This window comes from Amphiprion ocellaris, chromosome 8 (assembly GCF_022539595.1).
Source record: "Amphiprion ocellaris isolate individual 3 ecotype Okinawa chromosome 8, ASM2253959v1, whole genome shotgun sequence".
Classification (NCBI taxonomy): Eukaryota; Metazoa; Chordata; class Actinopteri; family Pomacentridae; genus Amphiprion; species Amphiprion ocellaris.
Window position 1 is genome coordinate 5976097 of NC_072773.1, and position 27878 is coordinate 6003974.

The window sequence follows — 27878 nt, forward strand, 5'->3', positions numbered from 1 at the left end:
AAAAATATATACAGGGAGAGTGTATGGGCCGCACAGCTGGAAAATGTCACGCGGTTTACTGCCACTGTTTACTAAATCATCTAGAAATTCATTATCTCTGCCTGTGTTCTGGTGCCCCCTTCGTCTTCTGGAAGCGTCGCATTCCTCTGAGGAGACAGAAGAAGGAGCAGAGGGGTCAACTGCTGTTAAGGAGGCCCTGGGGGGTTTCTACCATCGTACCCCGACAAAATCTGCCCAAAAACACCAGACTCCAAACATTAATACTGCATCCATCATTCATCAGTCACAGAGCTGAGGCACGCTCATGTAATAACAGGAAATAAATCACAAAATCACAATAAAAGACATGAAAACAAACAAACTATCATGATTTTTCTAAATAATCCTGACATTCAGCACTTGTAATCACGTGTTGTGGTTCAGAGGAGCTGTTTGTTTACAATTCAATAACGCATTTAATAATTTTTTTAATAACTGCAAGTCTGTTCTGGTGAGCCACAGAAATAAAACAACAGAGATCCTGTGCAGAAAATAAATCAGCAACTTTTAACCCCTAATTAAAAGATAATAACAAACATACAGCACAAATAGAATTTTAAAATACAAAATAAAAGCTTGAAAACACTGCAGTGATGTCTGCTGTAACAAGAGCATCATTTGCACAATAATTAAATTAAAACTGTGCAGTTTTTACCCTCTAATTAAAACACAATAGCAAATATAAGAGTAAAAATGCATTGTTAAAATACAAAATAGCAGTAAAGCACAACAGTGCTTTCTACTGTAATGAGATCTTTTGCAAGAAAATAAAAATAAATCAGCAATTTTTAACCTCTAATTATAAATTAATAGCAAATATAGAGCACAAACGCACTGCTAAAATACAAAATAAAAGCTTGGATCTGTTTCTGGTGAACCACAGCAACAAAACACTACAGTGCTGTTGCAAAGATGTTTTTCAAAAAAATAAATAAAATGCTAATTGTAACCTCTAATTATGACCTCATAGCAAATATGCAGTACGAAGATAATATAAAATACAGTAGTAAAACACAACATTGATTTCTGCTGTAGCAAGACCTTTTGCAATAAAATAAAATAAATCAGCAACTTTGAAATTTAATTGAGAAATAACAGCAAATATACAGTACAAATGCATTGCTGAAGTACAAAATAAAAGCTTGGATCAGTTCTGGTGAGCCACAGTGGTGAAACACAGCAATAACTTCTGCATATAGCAAAATGTTTTGCAAAAAGGATGAAAATAAAATGCTAATTTTAACCTCTAATTTTAAGTTAATACCAAATAGAAAGTACAAATATAATGTCAAAATACTAAATAAAAGCTTGGATTAGTTCTAATGAGCCACAGCAGTAAAACATAGCAGTGATTTCTACTGTGACAAGATCTTTTGCAAAAAGATCAAAAGAAAATGTTAATTTCAACCTCTAATTATAATTTAATACCAAATATAAAGTTCAAGTATAATGTCAAAATACATAATAAAAGCTTGGATTAATTCTAGTGAGCCACAGCAGAAAAACACAACAGAAATATCTGCTGTAATGAGATCTTATGAAAGAAAATACAAGTAAGTCAGCAATTTTTAACCTCTAATTATAACTTCATAGCAAATATAAAGCACAAATGCATTGTTAAAATACAAAAGAAAAGCTTGGATCAGTTCTGGTGAACCACAGTGGTAAAACACAGCAATGATTTCTGCTTTGCAAAAACAAAATCAAATCAGCAGCTTTGAACCTCTAGTTACAACACATAATGGTCCGAGTATGTTGTAAAAATACAAAATAAACGCCTGGATCAGTTTGTTGTGCAGCTAATTTTAAAATATGTCAAGGACAGAGAGGCCGAGCACCTTTTTCTATTCCACTGATCAGGTATCAACATGTGACAGAATCCCACAGAAAACCATTCATCAAGTCATATGTTCACACACACTCAGACACACAAAGACACACACACACACACACACACACACACACACACACACACACACACACACACACACACACACACTCTGTCTGTCTCTCTCTCTCTCTCTCTCTCTCTGTCCGTCAGGTTTGTGGTTCTACTTCTACATTTCACACCTGGGAGCGTCTCCTTCCAGCCTCATGCTTTAGCTGCATCCAGTCATGCTGCTGACGGACTGGCTGCTGAACTGAGCCTCTGAGCCTGATGGAGTTGTGACTGGAGGGTCCACCGTCATGTGATTTGCTGGAAGAGCCCCTCCACCTCCTCCACCTCCTCCTCCAGCCTGCAGGCCTGCCCCTGAGTGGCCTCTGCTAGGCTCTGTTTCCAGGAAAGGGGCCTACTGGACAGGCTGTGAGGCCTCGGCAGGGAGACATTGGCTCATTGAGAAAAACAAAAACAGAGAGGGGCGGCAGTAGGACTCTCCCCTCTTACATAACTCAGCCTCCATGACAGGCAGAGAGAGAGAGAGAGAGATGGCGGGGGGGGAAAGTTCCCCGCCACAATGCACAGAAAAACCTGTCCATCTGCCTGAGAAGATTCTTCAGGACCTGGAAGGAACCAGCAGCTCCAGTTTGAGCTCTGCAGGCTTTAAACACACATTCATGGTTATTCTGTTCAGTGAAGCAGCTGCTGTAACAACACACATGATGTAACCCTGTAATGTGTTGTAAGCTGATGTTTACTCTATCTGAGGAGTCTCTGCTGCAGCCTGCAGCGCCTCCCTGTGGACTGAACAGGAAGTGCACAACAGCAGGGTGAGATATTTCAGAATCAGGATCAGAATCATACACTGTATATACAGTCTATGATCAGAATCAGCTTTAATGGCCTCACAACATACAAGGAATATGGGTTAGGCTGTTGGTGTCACCCTAGGAATAAAGAAAGAGAATAATAAAAATAACTGTACAAAGAAGAAGAGGAAAAAAATGTTTTAAAAAGTCTAACAAAAAAAATAGTAGTAGTAATAAAAAAAAAAATACACAGTACCGTTGAAAAGTTTAGGGTCACTTACAAATGTCCTTATTTTTTGAAAGAAGAACAGTTGTTTCAATGAAGATAACATTAAATGAATCAGAAATCCAGTGTAGACATTGCTAATGTGGTAAATGACTATTATAGTTGGAAATAGCAAATTTTTAATGGAATATCTCCATAGGGGTACAGAGGAACATTTCCAACAAACATCACTCCTGTATTCTAATGCTACATTGTGTTAGCTAATGGTGTTGAAAGGCTCATTGATGATTAGAAAACCCTTGTGCAATTATGTTAGTAAATGAATAAAAGTGTGAGTTTTCATGGAAAATATGAAAACTGCCTGGGTGACCCCAAACTTTTTGAACAGTAGTGTATATATGTGGGTAGGTAGGTAGGTAGGTAGGTAGGTAGGTAGAAGTAGTTTGATGTTCTGGATAAAGTTTTGTTAGGAAATCTTGGGTCCTGCATTCATGCAGATGTTACTTTGACATCTAAACTTCCCTGCAGACCACAAACAGCTCTTCATGGCAGCAGTACTCCCTGATGTCCTCTTCAGCAGCATAATAGTCACTGCCACACCGATTTGAGGAACACGACAAAGAGTTCAAAGTGTCTGATCTGTGCATGTGTCAAATTCATGCTGTTCACATGTTTACATTCATAATTTCATCTAATGTACATTACCAATCAAAAGTTTGGACACACCTTCTCAATTCAATGGTTTTTAAGTGTTTTAATCATTTTCTACATTGTAGATTAATACTGAAGACATCAAAACTATGAAGGAACACATGTGGAACTAGAAAAGCACTCAGAGAGCACAGTACTCCATCAAGGCTGTTCATTCCCTATATGGCATTGTTAGAAATGCAGCATTTGTTTAGTAGTTATTGATGATCAGAAATCACGGCAACATAGAATGTGTCCATTTAATATAGATGTATCCACAAACAAAATGACATTGCGCTGAGCACAGGCATGTGTTATGCATGTGTACGTTATGTACAGATACTGAATCACGTGACCTAAACATGTAGGCAGTGGAATTGATGGGACTCAGAAACACCCCCACAATTTAAACAAATTGTTTCTTGTATCATTTCCGACGGATAAGTCATGATAAGTGGTGGATTTGTAGTAGGATCGCAATCATGTGACTGTCAACAGGCAGCTGATGTAGTGTTCACTTGTTGTCATAGTTACAGTGACGCCATGCCACTATCTTTCAATGATACAGAAATATTTAACAAATCCGTGGATCCAGACTATAAGCCGCATCACTTCCAAAATCTAATCACTTGGTCCTTGTGGGATTTCTGACCTTCCCTGAAAATTTTATTAAAATCTCTTCATCCGTTGTTGAGTAATGTTGTGCACAGACAAGCAGACAAACCAATGCCGATCATCACATAACCCCACCGTATTCCTTGGTGGAGTAATTATGTCAGAAACAAAAAAATGTTAAACAAACCAGAATGTTTTTTATATTTTAGATTCTTTAACGTAGTGTCCGTTTCCTTGATGGCTACTACATAATTCCAAATGTGTTCTTTCATAGTTTTGATGTCTTCAATGTAGAAAATAATTAAAATAAATAAAAACCACTGAGTGAACTTTTGACTGCTACTGTATATTGTTTATGAAGCTAATTTGTTATGTTGCTTTCCAGCACACACAACCTTCTGAAAGAAAAAAACCCTCCACAGTAGCTCATTTTAACACATTTTAAAGCTTCTTGACACACTGGGATGTCAAAATGGAACCTGTGCCACTAACAAAAGGTAAACATATGTCTCTGAAACATTTAATACTCGCTATAAATGTGCAAGAATTTAAGTTAGAAGTTTGGGTGTCATTTATAAACCAAATCAAAAACGGCTTCATCAAGACAGTGTGAGTTTCAGATTGTGTTTATTACTCAAAAAAAACTCAAAAGGTTTAATCATAGTTATACAACATGTTTTGTTTTGTTTGGCTTCCTTTAATCATATTTATATAACATGTTTTGTTTGGCTTCCTTTTAAAATTCACTATAAAAGCTTCATATACATCTGTGAATCTGTCAATCTGGGAAAAACACATATTAGGGTAAGAATACAGACAATTCTGAATACAACAGTTCATTGAATGGTAGACAAAAACATCAGTAGCACCATCCAAACATCAAATTTCATCTGAAAGTTTCACGGCTTCTCGTATAAATAAATCAGCTGAATGTTTCTGCACCTTCAGTGTCCGTTTAAACTCGTCAGGAGTCGAACTCCGGCTGCTGCTCGATCAGGATCGTCGTATCGTTTCCTCTCCTGCTGGACGGATCCAGACAAGAAACTCCCAGAGCGATGAGACACAACCAGGCCTGCAGCACACAAACACAGATTCACTAAAGAGTGCTTCTTTTTTTGACTAATTGAGTTTTCAAAGTTGCTCCAGAAAGTCTTCAGATCGTTTAAAACCAGCTTGGCTGAAATCAAGACAAAATTGTCAACACCAATGATTTTCTATTGTTTTTACAGATTTTATTAATTATCTCCCACTGATGGACTTTAAGTTTGTATTGTTTTATGAAGAGTATTTATTGCTCTCTTTTTTCTGTACCTGTGGCTAGGTACCTTTTGTACATTTACTTTTTATCGTGTGCTGCCCCTGCAAAAATAAATGAATAAACTAACTAAACTTTTGTTGGAAAAATTCCTGTTCAATTCCGAGTTTTTGTGCTTCAGTTGGCTAATTTTCTGCAGATCGACGAATCATATCAGGTAATTTTTTAAATTCCAGTCACTATGAAAAAATAGGACATAAAAGCTCTTTTAGCAAATTTGATTTCATGCCATCTTTCAACCATCTTGTGACTTGTGATGTTGGTTTTCAATTTTCCCAAATTATAACAGCAAGAGGAACGACAAGCCAACAGGATATTTGCAAAACTGTCTCTAAAATGTCTATTATTCACTGTTTTTTGTACTTTTTAAGAGACAAAAAGCAGAGATTTGCAATTCTGATAGAGTTATTGTACAGTTCAGCCTCTTAGAAGTTGCGGTGTATCTTGCTGAAACAAGTTTTAGGTTGAATTACTTCAGTTTTATCTCCTCTACCTGCTGCTGTTACCTACCAGGTATCCTACAAACGTCAGATACGCTATAGAGAGAAGCGCTGCCAGGACATAAAGCCAAACAGCGTTCAGTGTCGTGACGTAGATGACAACAAAGTACATGTTGATGGCACAGACGATCAGGATCACCAGGCCTCCTCCGATCTTATAGACGCTGTAGGAAGACGGAAAAGAGACGCTTTCAAAGGAAAAAACTGTAAAAATCAGCCTTTTGTTTGTAGATCCGAGGTGAACTTACAGTCCATTGGCGAACTCGTTCATGAGAGATGGTAAACTGGTGAAAGTGAGGATAGGGATGAGGGCGAATGGCAGCTGGAAGAAGAAGAAAAGTGAGAATCTGTTTTATTAAGATGTTACTGCTTCGTCCACTGGGAGGCGCTAAAGTTGGACTTTTCTTGCACACTCCTTTGCTTTAAACCAGGGATGACAAACTCATTTTAGTTCAGGGGCCAGATTCAGCCCAATTTGATCTCAAGTGAACCTGACCAGTAAAGTCAGAGCATAATAATCTATAAATACCAACAACTCCAAATTTTTCCTTTGTTTTAGTGCAAAAAGGTATGTTTTTAAAATGTTCACATTTAAGAAATTATCTTTTTACAAAACATAGTGAACAACCTGAAATTTCTTAAGAAAAATTAGTTAAATTGCAATAACATTATGCCTGTTTATTATTTACCAGTTACAAGTTACAGATCACAGTGTGTCTATAAAGGCACAAAATATTTCATCACAGGTATCTGGAACAGAACAATACAGTAGTTTAGTTTATGATCAAAACGACAAAAGCCAACAAAAACAACAAAAACAAGACAAAATATTACAAAAATGAGACTCAAAGTGACAAGAAAGAGACAAACAACATGAAACAAAACCAAAAAAGAGACAAATATTAGACAAAAAAGTGATAAAGCGACAAAACAATGGACAAATGACAAAAATGAGACACGAAATTACACAAATGACACAAAAAAATGACAAAAGCGAGAAGCAAAACTCTATAAACATGAAACAAATGACAAAAGCTAGACAAAAAACAAAACAAGACAAAACATGACAAAAATGCGGCACAAAACGACAAAAGAACAATGTTCAATCTACTCTATGATCAAAACAACTTGTCAAGGTCTACAAATTATTTTAAATGTTACAATTTGCAGTTCACGTCTTCTCTGTAATTTTTACACTTTGTAAAGTCGTCCCATGGGCCAGATTGGACCCTCTGGAGGGCCGATTTTGGCCCACGGGCCGCATGTTCGACACCCTGCTTTAAATTGTCTGCTTGTGCATGAATGTTCACAGTGTGGAAAACAGTATTTGAAATCAATTAAAGCAGAAATTTCATTGTTTTAATGTTATTTAGATGATTGGTACTCAAAAGTATTTTATATGATTTGAATTTAATGTTAAATCTGAGGACAGAAGAAGGAGGAGAAGAAGAAGAAGAAGAAGAACCTGGACCAAGAAACACACGGAATGGATGATGAGCTGCAGTTTAACGTCCTGTCAGACCTGCATGCTCTGCAGTACGTTGAGGAAGTCGTTCATCCCGGTCAGGTGATGGACGTCCTGGAAAACGGCAACCAGCAGGGTGGGAGTGATGGCAATGGATCGGGTGAACAAGACCCGGGCGAAACGTGACCAGCGCAGGTTCAAGAAGCCCTGAATGAAAACACACCAGTCTGAGACATAAAATAAGTAAACTCCACCCAGGAGCTTGTGAAGATGCCTAAACGTGGCGCAAGTAAAGTAAAAATTCAACAAGGGAGGAGATATTTGTGATAAATGTGATGATCTAAGGCTAATATTTCCACTGTTCATCCTACATACTGTACAAATGACTCTTCCCTGATTCACTGACCTCCATGACAAACTGTCCAGAGTAGGTTCCAGTCATGGTGGAGCTCTGACCAGCTGCCAGGATCCCTACTGCCCAGATGTAGAGCGCCGCCGGGCCGAAGAAACAGCCCAGAACCACCCCCTAAAGAAATAACACAGAGGACAGGAAATGACAAAAACAAGACAGCTCAGAATCAGAAATCATGATGTTCAGCTACACAAATACAAAAATCAGTCCTGACAAGAGCCTTGGTTCTTTGTTTCTCTTGTTTGTTGTCTTGTTAATTCTGTGAATGACGAATATTGTGGACTTTTAAAATACTCCTTGCAATATTATTTTTTTATTATTGTTATTATTACAGCTGATATAGTTACTCTGCCAAGGAGCGTGATGGAGTTATGTGACGATCGGCATACGTTCGTGTGTCTGTCCGCCTGTTCGCAACATTATTCAAAAACGGAAAAACGGATTTGGATGAAATTTTCAGGGCAGGTCAGAAACGACACAAGGAAGAACTGATTAGATTTTGGTAGTGATGAGGCTTATAGTCTGGATCCACGAATTTGTTAAAGAGTTCTGTATCATTTTGAGATAGCGGCACAGTGTCACTGTAACTATGACAACAAGTGAACACTACGTCAGCTGCCTGCTGATGATCACATGATTGTGATCCTACTACAAATCCACTGCTGAGGACTTATCAAGATTTATCCACTGGAAATGATACAAAGAATTTTTGATTAAATTGTGGGGGTGTTTTCAAGTCCCATCAGTACTGTGCTCTCTGAGTGCTTTTCTAATTATTATTGTTGTTATTCCTGCTGATATTATTAAATTGTTATTAATGTTGTTGTTCTTACTGGTGTTATTGTTGTTAACACTGTTGTGAGAAAAATATGCAGCTGCTTCATGTCCTCCAGAAAACAGTCACATAATGCTTCCACACGAACAGGAAGTCGACAGGTCATAAATATAAACAAGCCACAGTCTCCACTGAGAGATCAATAAAGTTGATCTTTTCTTACTGTTCATGTTAACAGTTTTCTGCACCAATCGCATTTAGATCTTCTGAGAAATGTCAAAAACTAACAAAATATTAAGTTAAATATTAACACCTGAAAAAATACACATAAACTTACTAATCTTTAAAAAGTATTTGTTTTTGGTTGTTCATAAAAAGAAATACTCAGAAATAATGCAGTTATTTCTGAGTTACAGGGGGTCCTAGACTTGTGTTGGAGTTCCGTTCCTACGGATCGCCATAAGTCAGAAATCCAGTGAAAATGTAAACAAAGTCATTACGTGCATCACGATATCAATCAGTTCTTTGGAAAAGTCATGTTGCAAGCATTTTAGTGTATCTAATTTAACATCCATGGAGATGGCTTTCCTTTTCCTCGAGGCACTGCCATCACAAGAGTCCGACTTACACTTGGGAGCCATAATGAAAGGCAAAAAGTTTGCGAAAGTAGCACAATCCAAGATGGTGTACAACCGGCGAATGTAAACAAAGCCATTTTATAGCGCCGAGTGACGAAATATTCGTCCACTCCACTGGCCAACTAGTTCCACGTAATTACTTCCGATCTAACAACGAAACGCCGTAGGACGAGGACGTCGCAAACCGACGACCCCCTGTATTCAATTTTGAATCTCACTTTGGTTGTCTACTGTGGAGTTTAAATCAATATTGTGGATAAGAAAAAGCATCTTTACTTACATTATATATTACTTTTTTGTTATTTTATCGTTTTCACCTATTTTCTTTATCTATTACTGCTAACAGGTGGTTGGATTTGTGGTTGTGTTTGTACTTTCTGTGCAATAACAGTAAAATGATTAAACAAGAGAAGACAAACCCCTTTGTAGATGTCAACCTCCAGAGTTCCGTTGTCCAGAGGAAACAGGTCTGAATGAGGACTTCCTGACTCATTGCAGACGCTGTGCTGAAGTCCAGTAAGAAAACAACACGTTAAACCTCCAGAAAACACTGAACTCTTGTGATTATAAGAGCGACTGCAGAGATACTGACCACCTCGGCGTTGGTTTTCTGGTAAAAAGCTTCAGCAAAAACGGCCACCACGAACACGTTGATGAGGAAGGAGACGAACAGCGCGATGGTCGACTCCATGAAGAAATACTTGTTGGCCTCTTTGACCTCCTTCTTGTTGGACCGATCCACTTCTCGAGACTGAGGAGAACATTTCACAGATGAGCTGGAATAAGTTTTAACAAAGCTGAATAAACAGGAAGTTGGATTGGAGTCCAGACCTTGACTAGAGCTGAGTGCAGGTAGATGTTATGAGGCATGATGACGGCGCCCACGATGCCGACAGCCTGAGTCAACTGGACCGGACTGCAGCCTTCACAGTACGGAACAAACATCCCCTTCAGCAGCTGGGCCTGGTCCAGAGCCACTGTCACATACTGGAGGGACAGAACCATTTTAACTCTGATGCATCGCTGCACATTTATAGTAAATACAACAGAAATCTGGATGCACAAAGTCACCTGGTGAGTTTTATTACCTGCTCATAGGAGATCAGGTGTAAAAGGTGGATCTACAGTAAAATACCTCAACAACTAAAGCACGGATTGATGTTAAATTTGCTGCAGACATTCATGGTGTTTAGAGGAAAAATCCTAAATAACAAAAATATAAGTATGTTGAGACATTTCTGTGCTAAATTCTAACAACTTTAGTACAACTTTTTCTGCAGCGGCATGATTGTCTAACTTAGTTTTTTTCTCAAATATGGCCTCGGCTGTACATTGTGATGGCATCATAACTCCACAAGACTCACTATAAAATTGTGTCACTTGTCTGTAAGTTCGTCGTTCCATCTCAATATCAGTACATTTTCAGATTTTTCTGATTCTCTGACTTGCCATAATAGTTTTTTAAATCATAAACCATGGTTATGCATAAAAGTATCTGTAAAAATTTTAGCTTGAAATATCAAATACTAACGAAACTTCTGGCACATTAAAAAAGAACAGTTAACTCAGAAAGTGATGTATTAAGCTAAAGTTTTCACACATACCATTTTTAATATCATACATATTTATCTTAAACTATGGCTATCATTATTTGTAAAAATTTTAGCTTGATATGTCAAATCCTTTCCAAGACAATGCATCTTTTAGACTCACTTTCAGCACATTTTAGGTGTTGAAAATAAAGTGCTGAAAGTGGATCCACCTGCAGTTTTATGAAGACTTTTATTTCAAAAAGCATATGATATATTAAGCTCAAATTTCACAGATACTATTTTAAAAATACATAGATTTGTTCATCTTAAACTATTAAACTATTTTTTGATTTGATATGTCAAATACTTTCCTAGATTATCAAATTTAAAAAAAAACACAAGTTTAAAAAAAAAAAAAAATATCTTGAAAAGTATATGATATTTCAAGCTAAAATTTCACAGATACTGTTTTAAATATTCATAGATTTTTTATTTTATTTTAAACTATATATATGGATGAAGGTATCTGTGAAATTATTATATCAAATACTTTTCAGGACATTCTGTTTTTGTAAAACCTGCCAGTAAACCCACTTTCAGGACATGTTTTAGGCATTGACAACAGTGTGCTGAAAGTGGGTCGACCACCAGTTTTGAAAAAATTATTTATTTAAAAAAAGTATATGATATATAAAGATGAAAATTAACTGATGCTATTTTAAATATTCAACCATAGATGGTTTTTATTTTAAGCTATGGATATGTAGTTCGATATTTGAAATATTTAAAAAAAAAACAAAAAAACAAACTGTTGGTTGGCCCACTTGCACTGAAAAAAAAGTGCTTAATATGGGTTAGTGGGCAGTTTTGAAAATAAAGGTTATCCCTGACAGTATTTGACATATCAAACAAAAAATTCATGGTTACTATGTTAAATATCCATAGTTCAGGATAAAAAAAATTCAAGCAAATCAGAGATGGTCAGCATGAGAATCCTGACAGTTTCAGATGGAATAAAGCAGGTATATGAATGGACCAGATCTAGCTTGTCTGGAAAAATGCATGATGTTGTTAAAAAGGAAGATTTCATGATGCCAAAGGTGTCAACTGGATGAGGCCTGTCCTGTTCCTTCCACTCAATAGCTAATGTAATTTTTCACTTCATATATGCTCCCCTTGGGCAATATTATTCGGAAACACTGCATAGATTTCCGCTGTTATGCAGACGACACCCAATTATATTTATCTAAAAAGCCAAATTAAACCGAACAGTTAGTCAAACTGCAAATGTTAAGAACATAAAGGTTTTGATGACTTGTAATTTTTTTCTTTTAAATTCAGACAAAACTGAAGTTACAGTATTTGGACATTTGGGAAAAATCCTGCCAAAGTTGCTGCACTGATATAAAGACATTGTCATGTAGAAGTGTAAAACAGATGGGAAAAAAATGTTTTTTATCTTGGGGGCAAAATCACAAACAATTTAACATTTTAAATCAGATTTAACAGGTGATACTATGAATATTTTTTTTATGTCTACAGTAACATTAAAACTAGACTTATGGCTCTTTCTCCTTCTGGTCTTGTTAGCCTGAAACAACTGCCTGGTGGCCTTACCAAGGTAATTACAGAGTAGTGAAACTTTTCCTGCAGGGACTTTGTTTCGATCTGCCCCTTCTGATTATTGCTGTAGCTGGATTTTGATCGATTTACAGTGGGTCCCAGATCTTCCCATTGGGCTAACCTTTACTTTTGTTGTTCAAGAAGTGGCAAGTTTCCGTTTTACACAGTTGGACATTCAGCCTAGAGCTCTCTGGATGTTTTTTACTGGGTATCTTCTACCAAGACATGTAAAATCTGAAATATTTTCTATGATAATAGTTGAAGTCCTTCATGTTGGTCTGGAAACATTTCCGGACCAAATAACACTGAAAAAAAAGTCATTTTAGAAAGTTTGAAGAATTTTTCTGTTTAGTTTGAGATAAAAAACATGTTTGTACCTCATATCCAAATGTAATGGCCATGATGGTGATGAGCACACCAAAAAAGGCCTCCAGCTTCCTCAAACCTGCAGGGAAAGATATGATTGTGTTTGATTTGTTGTTGAAAAGCTGCTGCACAGTGTGTGAAAATCCAGCAAAATGAATGGAAATCTCAACCCACCGTACTTGTCCAGGAAGAGGAAGACGAAGGTGTCGATAATGGTGATGAGGACGCCTCCCCACAGAGGAATCCTGAGGTCCAACACAGAAACAATCTTTTTAAAGCACTTGTAAAATGGATCATCCCACCTTAATTCACCAAATAAAAATAAAAAAGGTTACACCTGACCATCTCATATTTGTCAGATTTTTTTCTGTGTTAACATAAATTTTTCAGTAAAACGTGTGAAATCTGGTATCGCAGGTTATGTTAGTTTTTTAATTAAAAATCCTTAAAGAAGCATTGTACAATCCTACTTTGATAGAATAATACAAACCAGGTACATGATGGTGCAAATTTGGTTTAAAAAAAGATGTTCATTGTTCATTATTTCATTGTTCACTCTAAGAGGCGGGTTTTCATATAACTGGTTTGCATTGTTCTATCAAAGCAGGGTTGCACCACTGTAGACCACACGCACATATCAATTAGTCTATAAAATTTCAGGACTAGCTACATTATCTGAGTCAGAAACTGTCTATCATGCTTTGAAACGGGTCTAAAAATGCTGAAAAATTGGACAAAGGGACTCAAGATTACCCCACATTACTTGAAACCTGTCCAAACCAAGTTGAAAACTATTTGAATGCTTTGAAACTTGTCCAAAATGACTGAAAGATTGTACAAGCAGATTCAGAATTGTGCAAAAAATGTTACAAATGCTTTGAGAATTGCTCAAAATTAATTAAAATTTTCCTAAAAGACTCAAAATTGTGCAAAATGACTCGAAAGTTGTCCAAAATGTCTTAAAATGTGTCTAAAATGAATTCAGAATTGTCCAAAAGGATTTAAAATTGCCTACAGTACCTTAAAACCTGTCATAAATGAGTTAAAAGCATTTTAAAATGCTTTGAAACTTGAACGAAATGAGTCCAAAAGTGTCCTAAAGGACTCAAAATTGTGCAAAATTACTTGAAACTTGGTTTGCATTGTTCTGTCAAAGCAGGGCTGCACCATTGTAGACCACATGTGCATATCAATTAGCCTATAAAATTTCAGGACTCTTGCTACATTATTTGAGTCAGAAACTGTCTATAATGCTTTAAAATGGGACTAAAACTGCTTTGAAATTGGATGAAAGGACTCAATATTGTCCCAAATTACTTGAAACCTGTCCAAACCGAGTTGAAAACTATTTGAATGCTCTGAAATTTGTCCAAAATGTTTAAAAAGTTGCCCAACTGGACTCGTAATTGCACAGAATGACCTAAACCTGTCTAAGCTGACTTGAAACTCAACATAAATTAATCTTTAAAAATGGTCTAAAATGCTCTGGAAATTGACCAAAATTACTTAGAAATGTTCTTAAGGGGATCAAAATTGTGTAAAATGGCTCAAACGTTGTCCAAAATGTTTTAAACATGTCAGAAATGAATTTTAAAAAATGTCAAAATTGCCCCAGAATGACTAGACTCCTGTCCAGAATAAATTAAAACAGTTTAAAATGCTTTGAAAATTGGCCAAAATTGTTTTTAAAAAATTACAACAAAGGGACCCAGAATTGCCTAAAATTACTTGAAACCTCGCTAAACTGAGCTGAAAACTGTTTGAATGCTTTGAAACACATCCAAAATTACTCAAACATTGTACAAAAGGACTCAAAATTGCGCAAAAATGTTAAAAATGCTTTAAAAATTGCCCAAAATGAATTAAAAATGTTCCTAGAAGACTGAAAACCGTGCAAAATGACTCAAAAGTTTTCCAAAATATCCTAAAATGTGCCTAAAATGAATTCAAAATTGTCCAAAGGGGCTTAAAATTGCCTGAATTAACTTAAAACCTGTCAAAAATGAGTTAAAAGCATTTTAAAATGTGTTGAAACTTGAGCAAAAATGACTCCAAAAGTGTCCTAAAAGACTCAAAACTGTGCAAATGTACTTGAAACTTGGTTTGTATTGTTCTGTCAAAGCAGGGTTGCAACACTGATACGTACATATCAATGAGCCTGTAAAATTCCACGTCTCCAGCCAGATTATGGCAAGTTATGGCATTTTAAACATTGATCCACAGACTGGCACAAAGAAAACAACACAAAACTCAACATGCTGTCACTTTCTTTAAGCATTTTTAACTCCAAAATTGCAGTCACCTTTGACTTCGGATTTGACACGAGGTCAACTCAATCAATATTCACTATTTTTTTAAAAAGTCTGTGAAGAAGATGGTCAGGCGATGGGGCGTTCAGTGCATTGAGCTAAAATGACCCAACTGTGATTCTGCTTCAGCAGCTGTTGAGCTGATGTTTGTTACATCACCTGCCAGAGGAGAGCAGGTTGAAGGCGATGGCACAGCCGATGACTTCCTGCATGTCTGAGCCGATGATGGCCAGTTCAACCATCAGCCACAGGATGATACGAGGAACCTGGACGGACGAGAAGAAGATACGTCACAAACAACACAGCGTCTGGTACGAGTAGTACTTCTGTTAAAGCAAGAAAACCCCACAATGGCCACTGAAATAACCTGAAACTGCCAAAAGTAATAATAAATTAAAATGTACTGAAAACTAACTAATGAAAATCAGATTTATTTATGGATTTATATGAAATTTTCAGGAAAGGTCAGAAACGACACGAGGACCAAGTGATTAGATTTTGGCAGTGATGCAGTTTATAGTCTGGATCCACGGATTTGTTAAAGATTTCTGTATCATTGCATGATAGCAGCACAGCGTCACTGTAACTATGACAACAAGTGAACACTACGATGATCACATGGTTGCAATCCTACTACAAATCTACCGCTGCAGACTTATCATCCATCAGAACTGATACAAGGAAAAATTGATTAAATTGTGGGGATGTTTCTGAGTCCCATCAATTTACATATTTAGGTCACGTGATTCAGTATCTGTACATAATGTACACATGCATAACACATACCTGTGCTCAGCACAAGCTCATTTTGTTTGTGGGCACATCTATATTAAATAACTACATTCTATTTTGCCGTGATTTCTGATCATCAATGACCAGTAAACTAATGCTGCATTTCTAAAAAAAAAAAAAAAGCTGCATTTCTGACAATGCTATATATGGGAATGAGCAGCCTTAACGGAGTACTGCGCTCTCTGAGTGTTTTTCTAGTTGTTGTCATTTATTCACAACTTTGATCTGAGAGATGCTGAACTGAAGCTAGTTGCAGAACCTCCAATGACAATAAAAGCTCCTATCTGCCTTATTTTGTACATAAAATGTGGTTTTCTGTGACTTTCTCCCAGTTTTACATCACTTTGATCCTTTAGAAATCATCTTTAACTGACCCTCCAGGTCCTCTAAAGTCATGAAACAAGAGAGTCAACAGGAGCATCAATGCAGCTCTCAGCAGATGTTTCTCACGTTTAGTGCAGAATCTTAAAAGGACTACAACAGCAGTACAAGGGCCTGAGATAACAGAGGGGGACGATTACATGATTTTTAAGTTTTTCTCTGCAGGTATAGAGGAAGAAAAGCACAAGAATGACTCATGCTGCCACTTGTAAATGTTATATAACAGTCATGGCCTCCCGCTTTGTTTTAATTGAATGGTTTGATTATCGATGCATCGAGTCAGGTTGTGTTTCCATCTGATAAAACCCTGCAGGTGAATCAGTGCAGCAGAGGAACATGTGAAGTCCTCGCAGCAGGTTTCTCACCGTGTGATACTGCCGGTTGCAGACTTCGGCCAGATGCATCCCGGTGACGACGCCGAGTCGAGCCGCCAGCCGCTGCAGCAGCAGACCGATGACCGTGGCTCCCAGCAGAACCCAGAGGAGCTGCAAAGACGGGAAAAATCACATTCACAACAAACCTGCAGCGGTAAAATAAAATGAATAAAAACTGCGGATATAATGTACGTAAAACATTTCTTTAAGCATTGGTTTTTTTTTTTAATTTGCAGACTTCTTTATGAATGGCAGCAGCATGCAGTGAACATTCCCACAACACGACCTACAAGTTCTAATGATATCATTCTAATGATATCATAAAGAAAACATTTTAATCTGATGTTCAAGCAATGTTTTAAGGATGTTTATTATTTCAAATAATGTTCCTGTGAGGTTAAAAGTGAACTAAAACAGAACATTTTAACATTCAGAAGATGTTATCAGATTATGTTCCATGATAACAAAAGAAGAATGCTCTCAAACCAACATTCAAAAAATGTTCTCCAGACGTTATGAAGGCCTCAAAAGACAGAATGTATTTTTATAAAATGTTCCTATAATTTAAAATATTAACAAAGACGGAACATTTCTAGTGCAATGTTTTCAGGATGTTTTGGGGATGTTGCTGTTGAGAATGTTCTGCTATAAGACGTTCCCACAATGTTCCCATATTTAGAAAACGTTTTAAGAACTTTTCCGGAACATCTTTAGAGAGATTTCTACTCACATTTTGGGAACTAAAAGAAAACGCCCCACTGAAAACATTACTAGAACTTTGCAGAACTTTCTTAGAACATTTTCAGAACAACAAAATTCTGCGTGAAAGAGGAACTCAGCAAGCAGGGAACGTTCCCACAACATTAACTCACATTAACTACAAGTTCTAATGATGTTTGAAAGAAAGCACTTTCATCTGATGTTTAAAGAACACTTTAAGGAAATTTATTGTTTCTACTAAATAGAAACTTCCTTCCCTACATGTCTGAACTCTGCTCTTTGCTGCTGTAACGCTACACATTCATTAGGGCTTATTTCATCCTATCATATCTGTCCAGAATAAAGAGATTTCTACATCTCCTTCATTATGTGTCAGACCTAAATGTTGAGTATCATGTTTGAATAAATGAAGTTTAAAGCTTATCATTTTATGTTAGAAATAAGCAGCTGCATTGACAGTTACTAAATAAGAAAATAATTATATTAAATCATATGATTAACAGTTTTCTTCTTGCATCACTTGCAGTAACAGTGTTGCTTTTCACCCCAATAAATGTACATATTCCTCATATTTCTTCACTATAACAAGCTGCTCCTCACACAATTGCTCTATTTTGTGCAGAAGAAGAGTCAAATGACCTATTTTCTGTGAGTATAAAGAAGTAAACCAGGTTAGCAAAGAGCGCTGATGACAAACATCATCTCTAACCGGGGGTTCAGGTTTAGTCGACACAAAGAAAAGTCTGGTTGTGTTGAATTTGTGTCTCAGTAGAACCTTCAAGGACGTCGACAGACACCACATTTATACATACTTCATATGTAGTTTTATTTCACTAATTGGTCCAATTCATATTTTTAAATCTAAAAGTGGGTTTCTGTTGATCCCATTGGAAAGGTTTCAGTCTGCATTTCTTTGCTTTTTAAACCAAACTGATCTTTTTTGGGAATTTATTTCACTGATAATTATTGTTGTTCTTTCATTTGTACAACACTTTGGTCAACATCTGCTATTTTTAAATGTGATTAGCAGTAAACTGACTTAAAATTGACTCGTGCACATCAAATAACTTGATTCTTTTGTTTCTTAAGAGCCACCTTTACATTTTAATCAACATATAGGCATTTTTTAAATGAAAAAAAAGCACACATTTTGGCTTCATGCACCAGAAACAATAAAAAGTCTTGATACGATCCTTCTGCATCCTGTACTGATGCTTTATAATCTGTATCTACTTCCCTTTAAAACAAACAAACAAAAAACCCCTTAATATTTATTTTTGGAAACCCTAAAAATAATCATTAGCGCCCCAGCAATTGAAATTTTGCTTTCAATCTTTAACTATCTGTGGATCAATATAATATTTATTACCTGATAGAAGACTAAATACTGTCTCGTACAGTTTTTTACTGTTATTTCTCATCTTAGACACACAAATAAAACTTTTTTTATTTGATTGCTTTACCTCAGTCAGTCATAATATTTCCTGCAAACGCTGTACTCAAAGCCAGCTTCTGCGAATATTCACTCATTTAAATGACGGCACTAATGAATTCTGGAATGTTTACAGCTTCTGCAGAGCAAAGTTCACGTTTGTTAAACTTTGAGCTGCAGTAACAACGGACTCTGTTATGCTCAGAGTGAGTTCAGCCAGTTTGAATCAGTTCTGAAGAGTTTATGCAGTAATAAGTTGGTGATGCAGCACAATAAGAGGAAACTGACTCAGCTGCAATTCATGTAAAGATAGAGACACGTGGAAAAAGCATTTAAATGTTTGCTAAAGAGTGTTTTTTTTTTTTTTTTTTTAAATGAGATCAGCCATAACATTAAAACCAGCTGCCAAATAGCTGTTCAGACACAAACTCCACAGATCTCTGAAGTTGATCTGTAGTTTCAGGCATGAAGACATCAGATCCTTTAATTCAGAGGTGTCAAACATGTGGCCCGTGGGCAAAAACCGGCCCTTCATAGGGTCCAATCCGGCCCTCAGGACGACGGTGTATAGTGTAAAAATTAGAGAAGACATTAACTGCAAATTGTAAATTTGTAAAACTATAAGTTTAAAATAATTTCCAGACCATGACAAATTGTTTTGATCATAAAGTAAAATACTAGATTGTTCATTGTTCTTTTGTTGTTTTGTGTCTCATTTTTGTAATACTTTGTCTTGTTTTTGCTGTCTGTCTGATTTTTGTAGTTTGTCTCATGTTTTTGTCGTTTTGTTTCTTGTTTTTGTTGTTTTGTGTTTTGCTTTATTTACCGTTTTGTGTGTCATTTTGTGTTTTTTTGCCTCACTTGTGTTGTCCATTGTTTTTCTTGCTTTGAAACGTTTTTGTCTAATTTCTTGTCTCTTTTTGTTTTGTTTCATGTTGTTTGTCTCATTTTTTGAGATTTTGTTTCTCGTCATTTTGTGTCTCATTTTTGTAATATTTTGTCTTGTTTTCGTTGTTTTTTGTCTTTTGTTTTTTCAGACTTTTGTTTTTTTGATCATAAAGTAAAATACTACATCGTTCAGTCCCAGATACCTGTGACTAAATGTTGTGTTCCTTTGTAGACACTCTGATCTGGAAGTTGTAATGTGTAAATGATAAACTGAGGCATAATGTTGCTGAATTTCAGGTTGTTCATAATGTTTTGTAAAAAGATAATTCCTTCAATGTGAACCTTTTCAGAATGTACTTTTTTGCACTAAGACAAAGGAAACATTTGGAGTTGTTGTTATTTATCAGTCACTATGCTCTGATTTTACTGATCCAGCCCACTTCAGATCAAATTGGGCTCAATGTGGCCCCTGAACTAGAATGAGTTTGACATCCCTGCTTTAAGTCCTGATAGTTGTGAGGTGAGATTTTCATGGATCTGACTGGTTTTTCCAGTACATTCCACAGGTATTGATTAACATATTAACTACACAGCCTGCGTGCTTTTTTCTGCAGCATTTCCTCCTGAATCTAGCTGCAGTAGGTGGGCTGTTTTTAGCTTACAAAACATTAAACAAAACATTACATTTAATATATACCGGCTCCAAATACTGGTTATTGGCCTTTCTTGATCAGCAATAATCAGCATCGGTATTGGTCAACTCAAACCCGTCAATCCCTAATTTTTGTGCTCATTTTTAACTTGCTAACAAGAACATTTAACACCACCAAGCGGCTGAAATAATAAAACTGTTTGTAAGAATACATTATAGCAACACATTATACATAGAATACACAGTTATAATAACTGTAAGATCTACGTGGGCCCTATCAATTTAAGTCTGTATTATATGTTTAAAATCTTTGTATTTCTCTAACATGACAGTTTACTCTTCATTTGTAAAATATGTCACTCTGGTGCCAGTAGACCTGTCCATGTCAGTGATTGGTCATCTGTTCCAAACTCTGCCTCTTTCATTTGAATGGAGTCATAATCAGGTCGAGAAACTCTGGTTGATTTACCAACTAAGACCACTTATCCTAATTGTGGTTGTTGGGTTCAGTGAAGGCAGATAATGAAAAGCTATCCTGAATATGCTGAAGTTGCTTTGTAACACAGGCATCAGATAATTCCAAATTACCTTGAAGCCAGCTTTAGCCCCCGACTGCAGGTCAGACTCGATGTTTCCTGGGTCCAGGTAGGCGATGCTCATCAGGAAGCCCGGCCCGGTGAAGGCCCAGAGCTTCCGGAGACTAATCCTCTTCTACAGGAGGGACAAAAAACACCAGCTGTAACATTGTCAGCACAAAATCTGCAGTTTATAACAAAAATTAGCATCATTTTTTCACACAGGTTTAAAGTGTAGGTTACCTCAGTGTCCTCATCTGGAACAGGAACCCTCTGATCAAAGTAAGTGGTGGCAACAGGTTCATTATTGTTCTGGAGGAAAACCAACTGTCCTCTGTGTGTGTAGGTGGTCTGGATTACTGGTTTTTCATCCAACACGTCCTGGGCTGAACATCCACAGAAGTGTTAAAAAGTAAGTGAGTAGGCCGATAGATAGATTGGTAGGAAGGTAGGTCAGTCGAAAGACAGATCTGCAGGTAGGTCGGTAGATCTGCCAGTAGAGGGGTACTTTAGTTAGTAGTTCAGATGGTAGGAGGTGGGGTGGTAAGTTGGTCAATAAGTAGCTGATGAACTAGCTGGATAGCTAACACCCCTGACTCTGGCATGGGAGATCAGTGGTTCAAATCCCGGTTAGGGTGCAGTTGTCCAGTGAGGACATTTAGGCAAGGTCCTTAGAGCTGTGCCACATACGTCACTTTGGATAAAAGCGGTTATAGAAATCAAAATGAAATTGTAGAACTGCAGACTGGTAGGTCAGTTAATAAGTCAGTCAGTAGAAAGGTAGATTAGTTAGTCGGTAAGCACACTGGTAGGTCAAGTTACTATGTAACTCAATAGGAAGATAGATTAGCTGGTTAGTAGGTGGGTCATTAGATACGTACATTGATAGGTAGGTTGTTAAGTAGGTATGTAGGATGGTCGGTAGGAAACTAGATAGATAGGTAGGTTGCCAGTAACTAGGCAGTTATGTAGGTAGGTTGGTCAGTAGTTAGGTAGGTAATTAGATTGGTCAGTCGATCAGTATGTCGGGAAGTGGGTCAGTGTGTAGGTAGGCAGGTAAAAAGGTAGGTCAGTAGGTAGGTTGTTTGGTCAGTCGGTCAGTCTGTCAGTAGCTAGGTATGGCAGAAGGTCCATCGGTAGGTAGGCTGGTAAGTTATAACTCTGTCAGTAGGTAGGTGGGTCAGTCAGGGGGCTAGTAGGTAGATAGGTTGGTAAGGTGGTAGTTCGGTCTGTAGGTAGGTCAGTTAGGTGGGTAGGTGGTTGTTAGGTAAGTCAGTAGGTGGGTCGTAGATTGGTCAGTTGGTCAGACAGTTGCTCAGTATGTAAGTCGATAGATAGGTTGGTTGGTAAGTCGGTTCGTCAGTAGGTAGTTAGGTAACTAGGTAAGTCTGTCAGGGGGTAGATAGGTAGGTATGGTGGGTAGATAGGTAGTAAGGTAGGTAAGTAAGGCAATCGTTCGGTTGGTTGTTAGGTTGGTCAGTTGGTTAATAGGCAGGTACGAGGATGACAACTGTAGCACTTTATCTGCTGAGGAGGATCATAATATATCATCGAAAGCTCTGCAACAGCTAGTCATAGCATCTTTAGTTGATCCTGTTTTGCCTGCAGCTGGGAGCTCTGTCAGCTGACAGATGGGAGCTCACAAGAAGACACTAATTGATCCAAAACAGTCCAGAAAGTTGAAAACCAGTGACATTGAAGAGTCAAGTTTGCATAGAAGAAAAGTCAGGGAATCATCATAGTCATTAAATTCATCCTGGACTGAACTGAATTAAAAGGAAATCCAGCACAGTCTTGGATGAAATGAGATAAATGTATGAAATAATTATATAAAATTCTGGTTTAAGGGACATGAAAGAACTAAACGTTAACTTCTCTCCACACACTCAGGATTTGTGTTTTGTTGTTTCTGGCTGTGATGCTTCTTGTAGCAGAGTTTCTGTCTGAAAGGTGTTTAATGAAACTGAGTGCCAACAAAGAAAGAAATTTTAAAAATCTGTGTATAAAACAAACATCCTAACCTTGTTCTACGGTCGGTTCTGGTTCCTGGTCTGTGGGAAAACCAGGAGGCAGTGAGGAGATGTGGATGTTCTCAAGAGGAGGGTTTCTGGCTGGAAGCAAACAGGTCGTTATACATGGATTAAAGCCACTTATATCATCGACGTACACAAAACAAAATGCTTCACACAGGAAACCCTGAGAAACATGTATGTCGGTTATCTGTTCATTCAGACTCAGGATGGATTTAAGCTGCTGGGAAGAAAAAGTTTGTTTCTGGGCCTCAAAGACATCAACATACAGTTATATCAGGGCGTTTGCATCCCAGTGACATGGAAGAAATGTAATAAAAAAAACGTAGAGAAACATACATAAAGTTTGATGTGAGGGGAGTTTTGTTTGTTAAACTTAGAATAACTGAAAATGAGCTCATCATTACTTCTAAGCTAAGAGATTAAAAATGTGACAAAAGCAAAAACAATCAAAAAATTTCACAATGTTAAGAAGGTTACTGTTTAAATCAGTGATGTCATATTTTTCTACTATTGTAGTAAAATAATATTGGTAATATATAATACTGAAATTGGTTGTGGTTTTAACTGTTGGTTAGACACAACAAGATATGTTTTGCCACTTGCTAACATTTTTATAGACGAAACGACGAATCAGGAAAATAATCCGCAGATTAATTTACATTTACAGACTTGTGTGCAGATCTATTGCTTTTTTTGCAAACTGAGACACAATTTTTACAAATTTTCTCACACATTTTTATGTCATATAGCTGCAATAGCACATCCATATCTACAGCCACTATTTTCGCTACTGATTTCACCATTTCTGCATTTTTTTTGGTTCAAATTCTTTGAATTACTAAATATATACACTACCGTTCAAAAGTTTGAGTCACATAGAAATGTCCTCATTTTTGAAAGAAAAGCAATTTTTTTCAATGAAGATGACATTAAATTAATCAGAAATACAATCTAGACATTGTTAATGTGGTGAAAGACTATTCTCGCTGGAAATGACTGATTTTTAATGGAATATCTCCATAGGGGTACAGAGGAACATTTCCAGCAACCATCACTCCTGTGTTCTAATGCTACATTGTGTTAGCTAATGGTGTTGAAAGGCTCATTGATGATTAGAAAACCCTTGTGCAGTTATGTTAGCACATCAATAGAAGTGTGAGTTTTCATGGAAAACATGGAATTGCTTGGGTGACCCCAAACTTTTGAACGGTGGTGTATACAAGTTCATAATTAGCTTGTAAAATGTAAAAAAAACTGTAAGAACACTCTTGCGATTTGATAATTATGGTCAGACTGTGATGCCAATAGAGCTGCTGCGATTCATTCATTAGCTGATAACTGTTAAATTAACTGTCAGCTTGTTTTAATAATCGAATAATTGCTCTATGGGTTATTTTTTACAAGAAAAACGGGTGAATTTTTGTGAATATTTTCTTCTTCTACGACAATAAACTGAATATCTTTGGGTTGTGGACTAAACAAGACATTTGGGAAACATTTTTCTCAACATCTTTTATTGTTTAATCAATTGTTCCTTGTATCATTTCGGATGGATAAGTCCCGATAAGTCCGCAGCAGTCAATTTGTAGTAGGATCATAATCATGTGATCGCAGCAGGCAGCTGACGTAGTGTTCATTTAGTCATAGTTACAGTGACGCCATGCTGCTTTCTCGCAATGATACAGAAATTTTAACAAAGCTGTGGATCCAGACTAGAAACTGCATCACTGCCAAAATCTAATCACTTGGTCCTTGTATCATTTCTGACCTTCTCTGAAAATTTCGTCCAAATCCGTTTGTCCGTTTTTGAGTAATGTTGCAAATAAACAGACAAACAGACAAACCAAAGCCGATCGTCACACAGTTCTGCCAAGGATCCACCTAACAATCTTTAGTTGCAGCCCCTGGTGCCAAATTAAAACTGAAACTGAACTAAAACTCAAGAGATTTTCTGTTTATAATCATGCAAGACAAATAAATTAAGCTGGATGTTTAGAATATTTAGACTCAGATCAATAATGATTGATTTAAATTGCAGCGGATTATTGTTTTGCTGATCAGTTAAAGTCGCATTCTGCTGGTGAAAGTGTGACTGTAATAATCCGGGTTTGCATACGACAGCAACTCTGTCAGTTCCTGTCTGAACTTTATGGGATGTTAACAGGAAATAATAAATATCATTAAACATGATAACATCCACATGAACTTTAACCTCTGTGGTTCATTTCTTATAAAACCGACCGGATCTGAAGGAAGTCCCTCCTCAGAATCAGCTGATTCTTTATCTGCAATGACTTCAGTACATCTAATGAAGTCATGCAAAGTTTGACCTTCATACTGTGAATATTTTCAGAGCTACAGTCCTTTGAAGTACACGAAGGTGGGCTGAAATAGTGCATTTTTGATATTTCTCCATCATTTCTGAGCCTCAGAACTTCATCAGTTCAGGAATGAGAAACACATTTAAGTTCTGATAAAAACTGCAGCCAAATCAGTTTTACATCCATTCCAGATGTCACAGTCTAAACACTAAATCTAATTCTTGTTTAGTGCCATTTTTCTTCTACACCCAACTTTCAGCATCAGTATTATGGGATGTATCATAGTTTTAACTTTTCTGTTTTCTGATAATTCACTGTAGAAAACTTTTAAGAAGTTCAAATTAAATGGCTCATCTTCACAGATTTATAGTCTGAAGGTACAACGTCATTAAATATTAATGTTGGGACAAAGAGTGAAAATCACTAGTCGAGTAACATTTAAGTTAAGTTCAAATCTCAGCGACGAATATCTTTAAAAAATTGACTAAAAAGTAGTTCAAAATTTATAGATGCAAATAAATCTTAAAAAAGCACAGTGACAAAAGACAAATAAAATACATTTAAAAATAAATCAGAAATTATATAAGAATAAAAGAAGAATAAAAAGAATAGTAATAAAAACTAAGTAAAATTTTAAAAGTACTAAAAAGTAAAAATGTATATAACTAAAAAACTATGAAAAATAAAAGCAAGTTGAAATGTATGTAAATAAAACTGTAATAATAACAACAATAATAAAACGTAAAGTAATAAAAGATAAATAGACAGATGAAAAAGTAAGGCATTATAGAAATAAAAAAATTAAAAATAAATTAATAAAAATAAATAAAATAGACTAAAAAGTAAGTCAAAGTTTAAATAAATAAATAATAATAATAATGATAATAATAACCATAAGTAAAGTAATAAAAGATAAATTAAACAGACTAATAAGTCATAATTTATATGAATGAAAAACATATTTAAAAACTTAAATAATAAAAGATAAATCAAATAGACTAAAAAGTAAGTAATAAATTATATAAATAATTTTTAAGCAAAGTAATAAAGGATAAATAAAATAGACTAAAGTGTTAGTTAAAATTATATAAATAAAAAATAATAAAAACTAAAGTAACAAAAGACAATTAAAATAGACTGAAGAGTAATCCATAAATTATATAAATATTTTTTTAAAAAAGTGAAGCAGTAAAAGAAATTAAACAGACTAAAAAGTCAAATAATATAACTAAAAATATATTTAAAAAGTAAAGTAATAAAAGATAAATAACGTAGACTAAAAAGTAATAAAAAATATTTTTTAAAGAAAGGTAATAAAGGACAAATAAAATAGACTGAAGAGTAAGTCATAAATTATATAACTAAAAGCGAAGTAGTAAAAGATAAATTAAAAAAACTAACAAATAGTCAGAAATTCTATAAATATTTTTTTAGACAGAATAATAAAAGATAAATAAAACAGACCAAAAAGTAAATGATAAAATTAAAATGAATCAACAAAAACAAAGTAAAGACAGATAAATAAAATAGATTATATAAAAATTCATTTAAAAATCATAAAAGCAAATAATAAGAAAACGTGAAAAAGTGGTGAAACTTTAAAAAGTGCCTTTTTAGTAAACATTCAAGCCTCATATAAGGATGTTGGATAGATGTTTGGTCAGAACTAATTAGAGCAAATTAAAGGTCTCATTTTTACAGAGTTACAGAAGAAAAGTAAAATTTTGGTTGGGTACCATTTGACAGTAAATGAATAAGTTTACATCTAAGAAATGAACTGACTTGAACAAAACTGCAGAACTACAAGTAGAAAATGTGGCATTAACACAGTGAAATATAAAAAATAAACACCAGATATCATGCATTTTGCTCGACTGCAGGTGATTTATTTTTTTATTTTTTTTTAATAAATGACGTGTTTCCATTATAGAGCAGGTAGAATTAATCTGAGCAGAGCTTTACTATTCTTAGTTTGTAGGCCTTTAAGTTCAGGTTTCTTCCAATATTTGCCTTCAGGTGACTCATCCTGTAAAGTGACACCTTTAGCTTCTCTTGAGGAAACTTTTACTCCCTGCTAGAGATTCTTTACTGGAAACTGAAACTCGGAGTGATTCCTGATTGTTGGAAATAAAAGGAATCATTGTTAAAGTCAAGAAGGATTTTAAACTAAAGCAAAGCAGAAACACATGCATCAAACTGTCCCTGTGAAAATGAACGCTGATGTTATAAAGCAGGAGTGTCAAACTCATTTTAGTTCAGGTTCCACATTCAGCCCAATTTGACCTCAAGTGATCAGTAAAATCATAGCATGATAACCTATAAATAACAACGACTCCAAATATTTAATTTGTGTTAGTGCAAAAAAGTACATTCTGCAAATGTTCACATTTACTGAATTATCTTTTTACATTAGCAATTATTATGAACATCCTGATATTTCTTAAGAAATATAAGTTAAATTTCAACAACAGTATGCCTCTGTTTATCATTTACACATTACAACTTGCAGATCACAGA

General features: G+C 35.9%; 1 protein-coding gene across 1 annotated transcript in view; it reads right to left on the reverse strand.

The window, feature by feature from the left end:
* Positions 1–4868: 4868 nt before the first annotated feature.
* LOC111569049 (natural resistance-associated macrophage protein 2-like) overlaps positions 4869–27878 on the reverse strand; it is a 25339-nt gene continuing 2329 nt past the window's right edge. Inside the window, exons 2-16 of the mRNA XM_023270993.3 lie at positions 23029–23118; positions 21251–21393; positions 21021–21143; positions 16732–16851; positions 15353–15459; positions 13059–13129; positions 12896–12963; positions 10195–10350; positions 9956–10114; positions 9783–9869; positions 7945–8064; positions 7596–7745; positions 6322–6395; positions 6084–6237; positions 4869–5330 (exon numbers count right to left, since the gene is read on the reverse strand). Of these exons, the coding sequence (XP_023126761.2) occupies positions 5223–5330; positions 6084–6237; positions 6322–6395; positions 7596–7745; positions 7945–8064; positions 9783–9869; positions 9956–10114; positions 10195–10350; positions 12896–12963; positions 13059–13129; positions 15353–15459; positions 16732–16851; positions 21021–21143; positions 21251–21393; positions 23029–23118 (1730 nt within the window). The 3' untranslated portion in view covers positions 4869–5222. The remainder of the gene's footprint in view (positions 5331–6083; positions 6238–6321; positions 6396–7595; positions 7746–7944; positions 8065–9782; positions 9870–9955; positions 10115–10194; positions 10351–12895; positions 12964–13058; positions 13130–15352; positions 15460–16731; positions 16852–21020; positions 21144–21250; positions 21394–23028; positions 23119–27878) is intronic.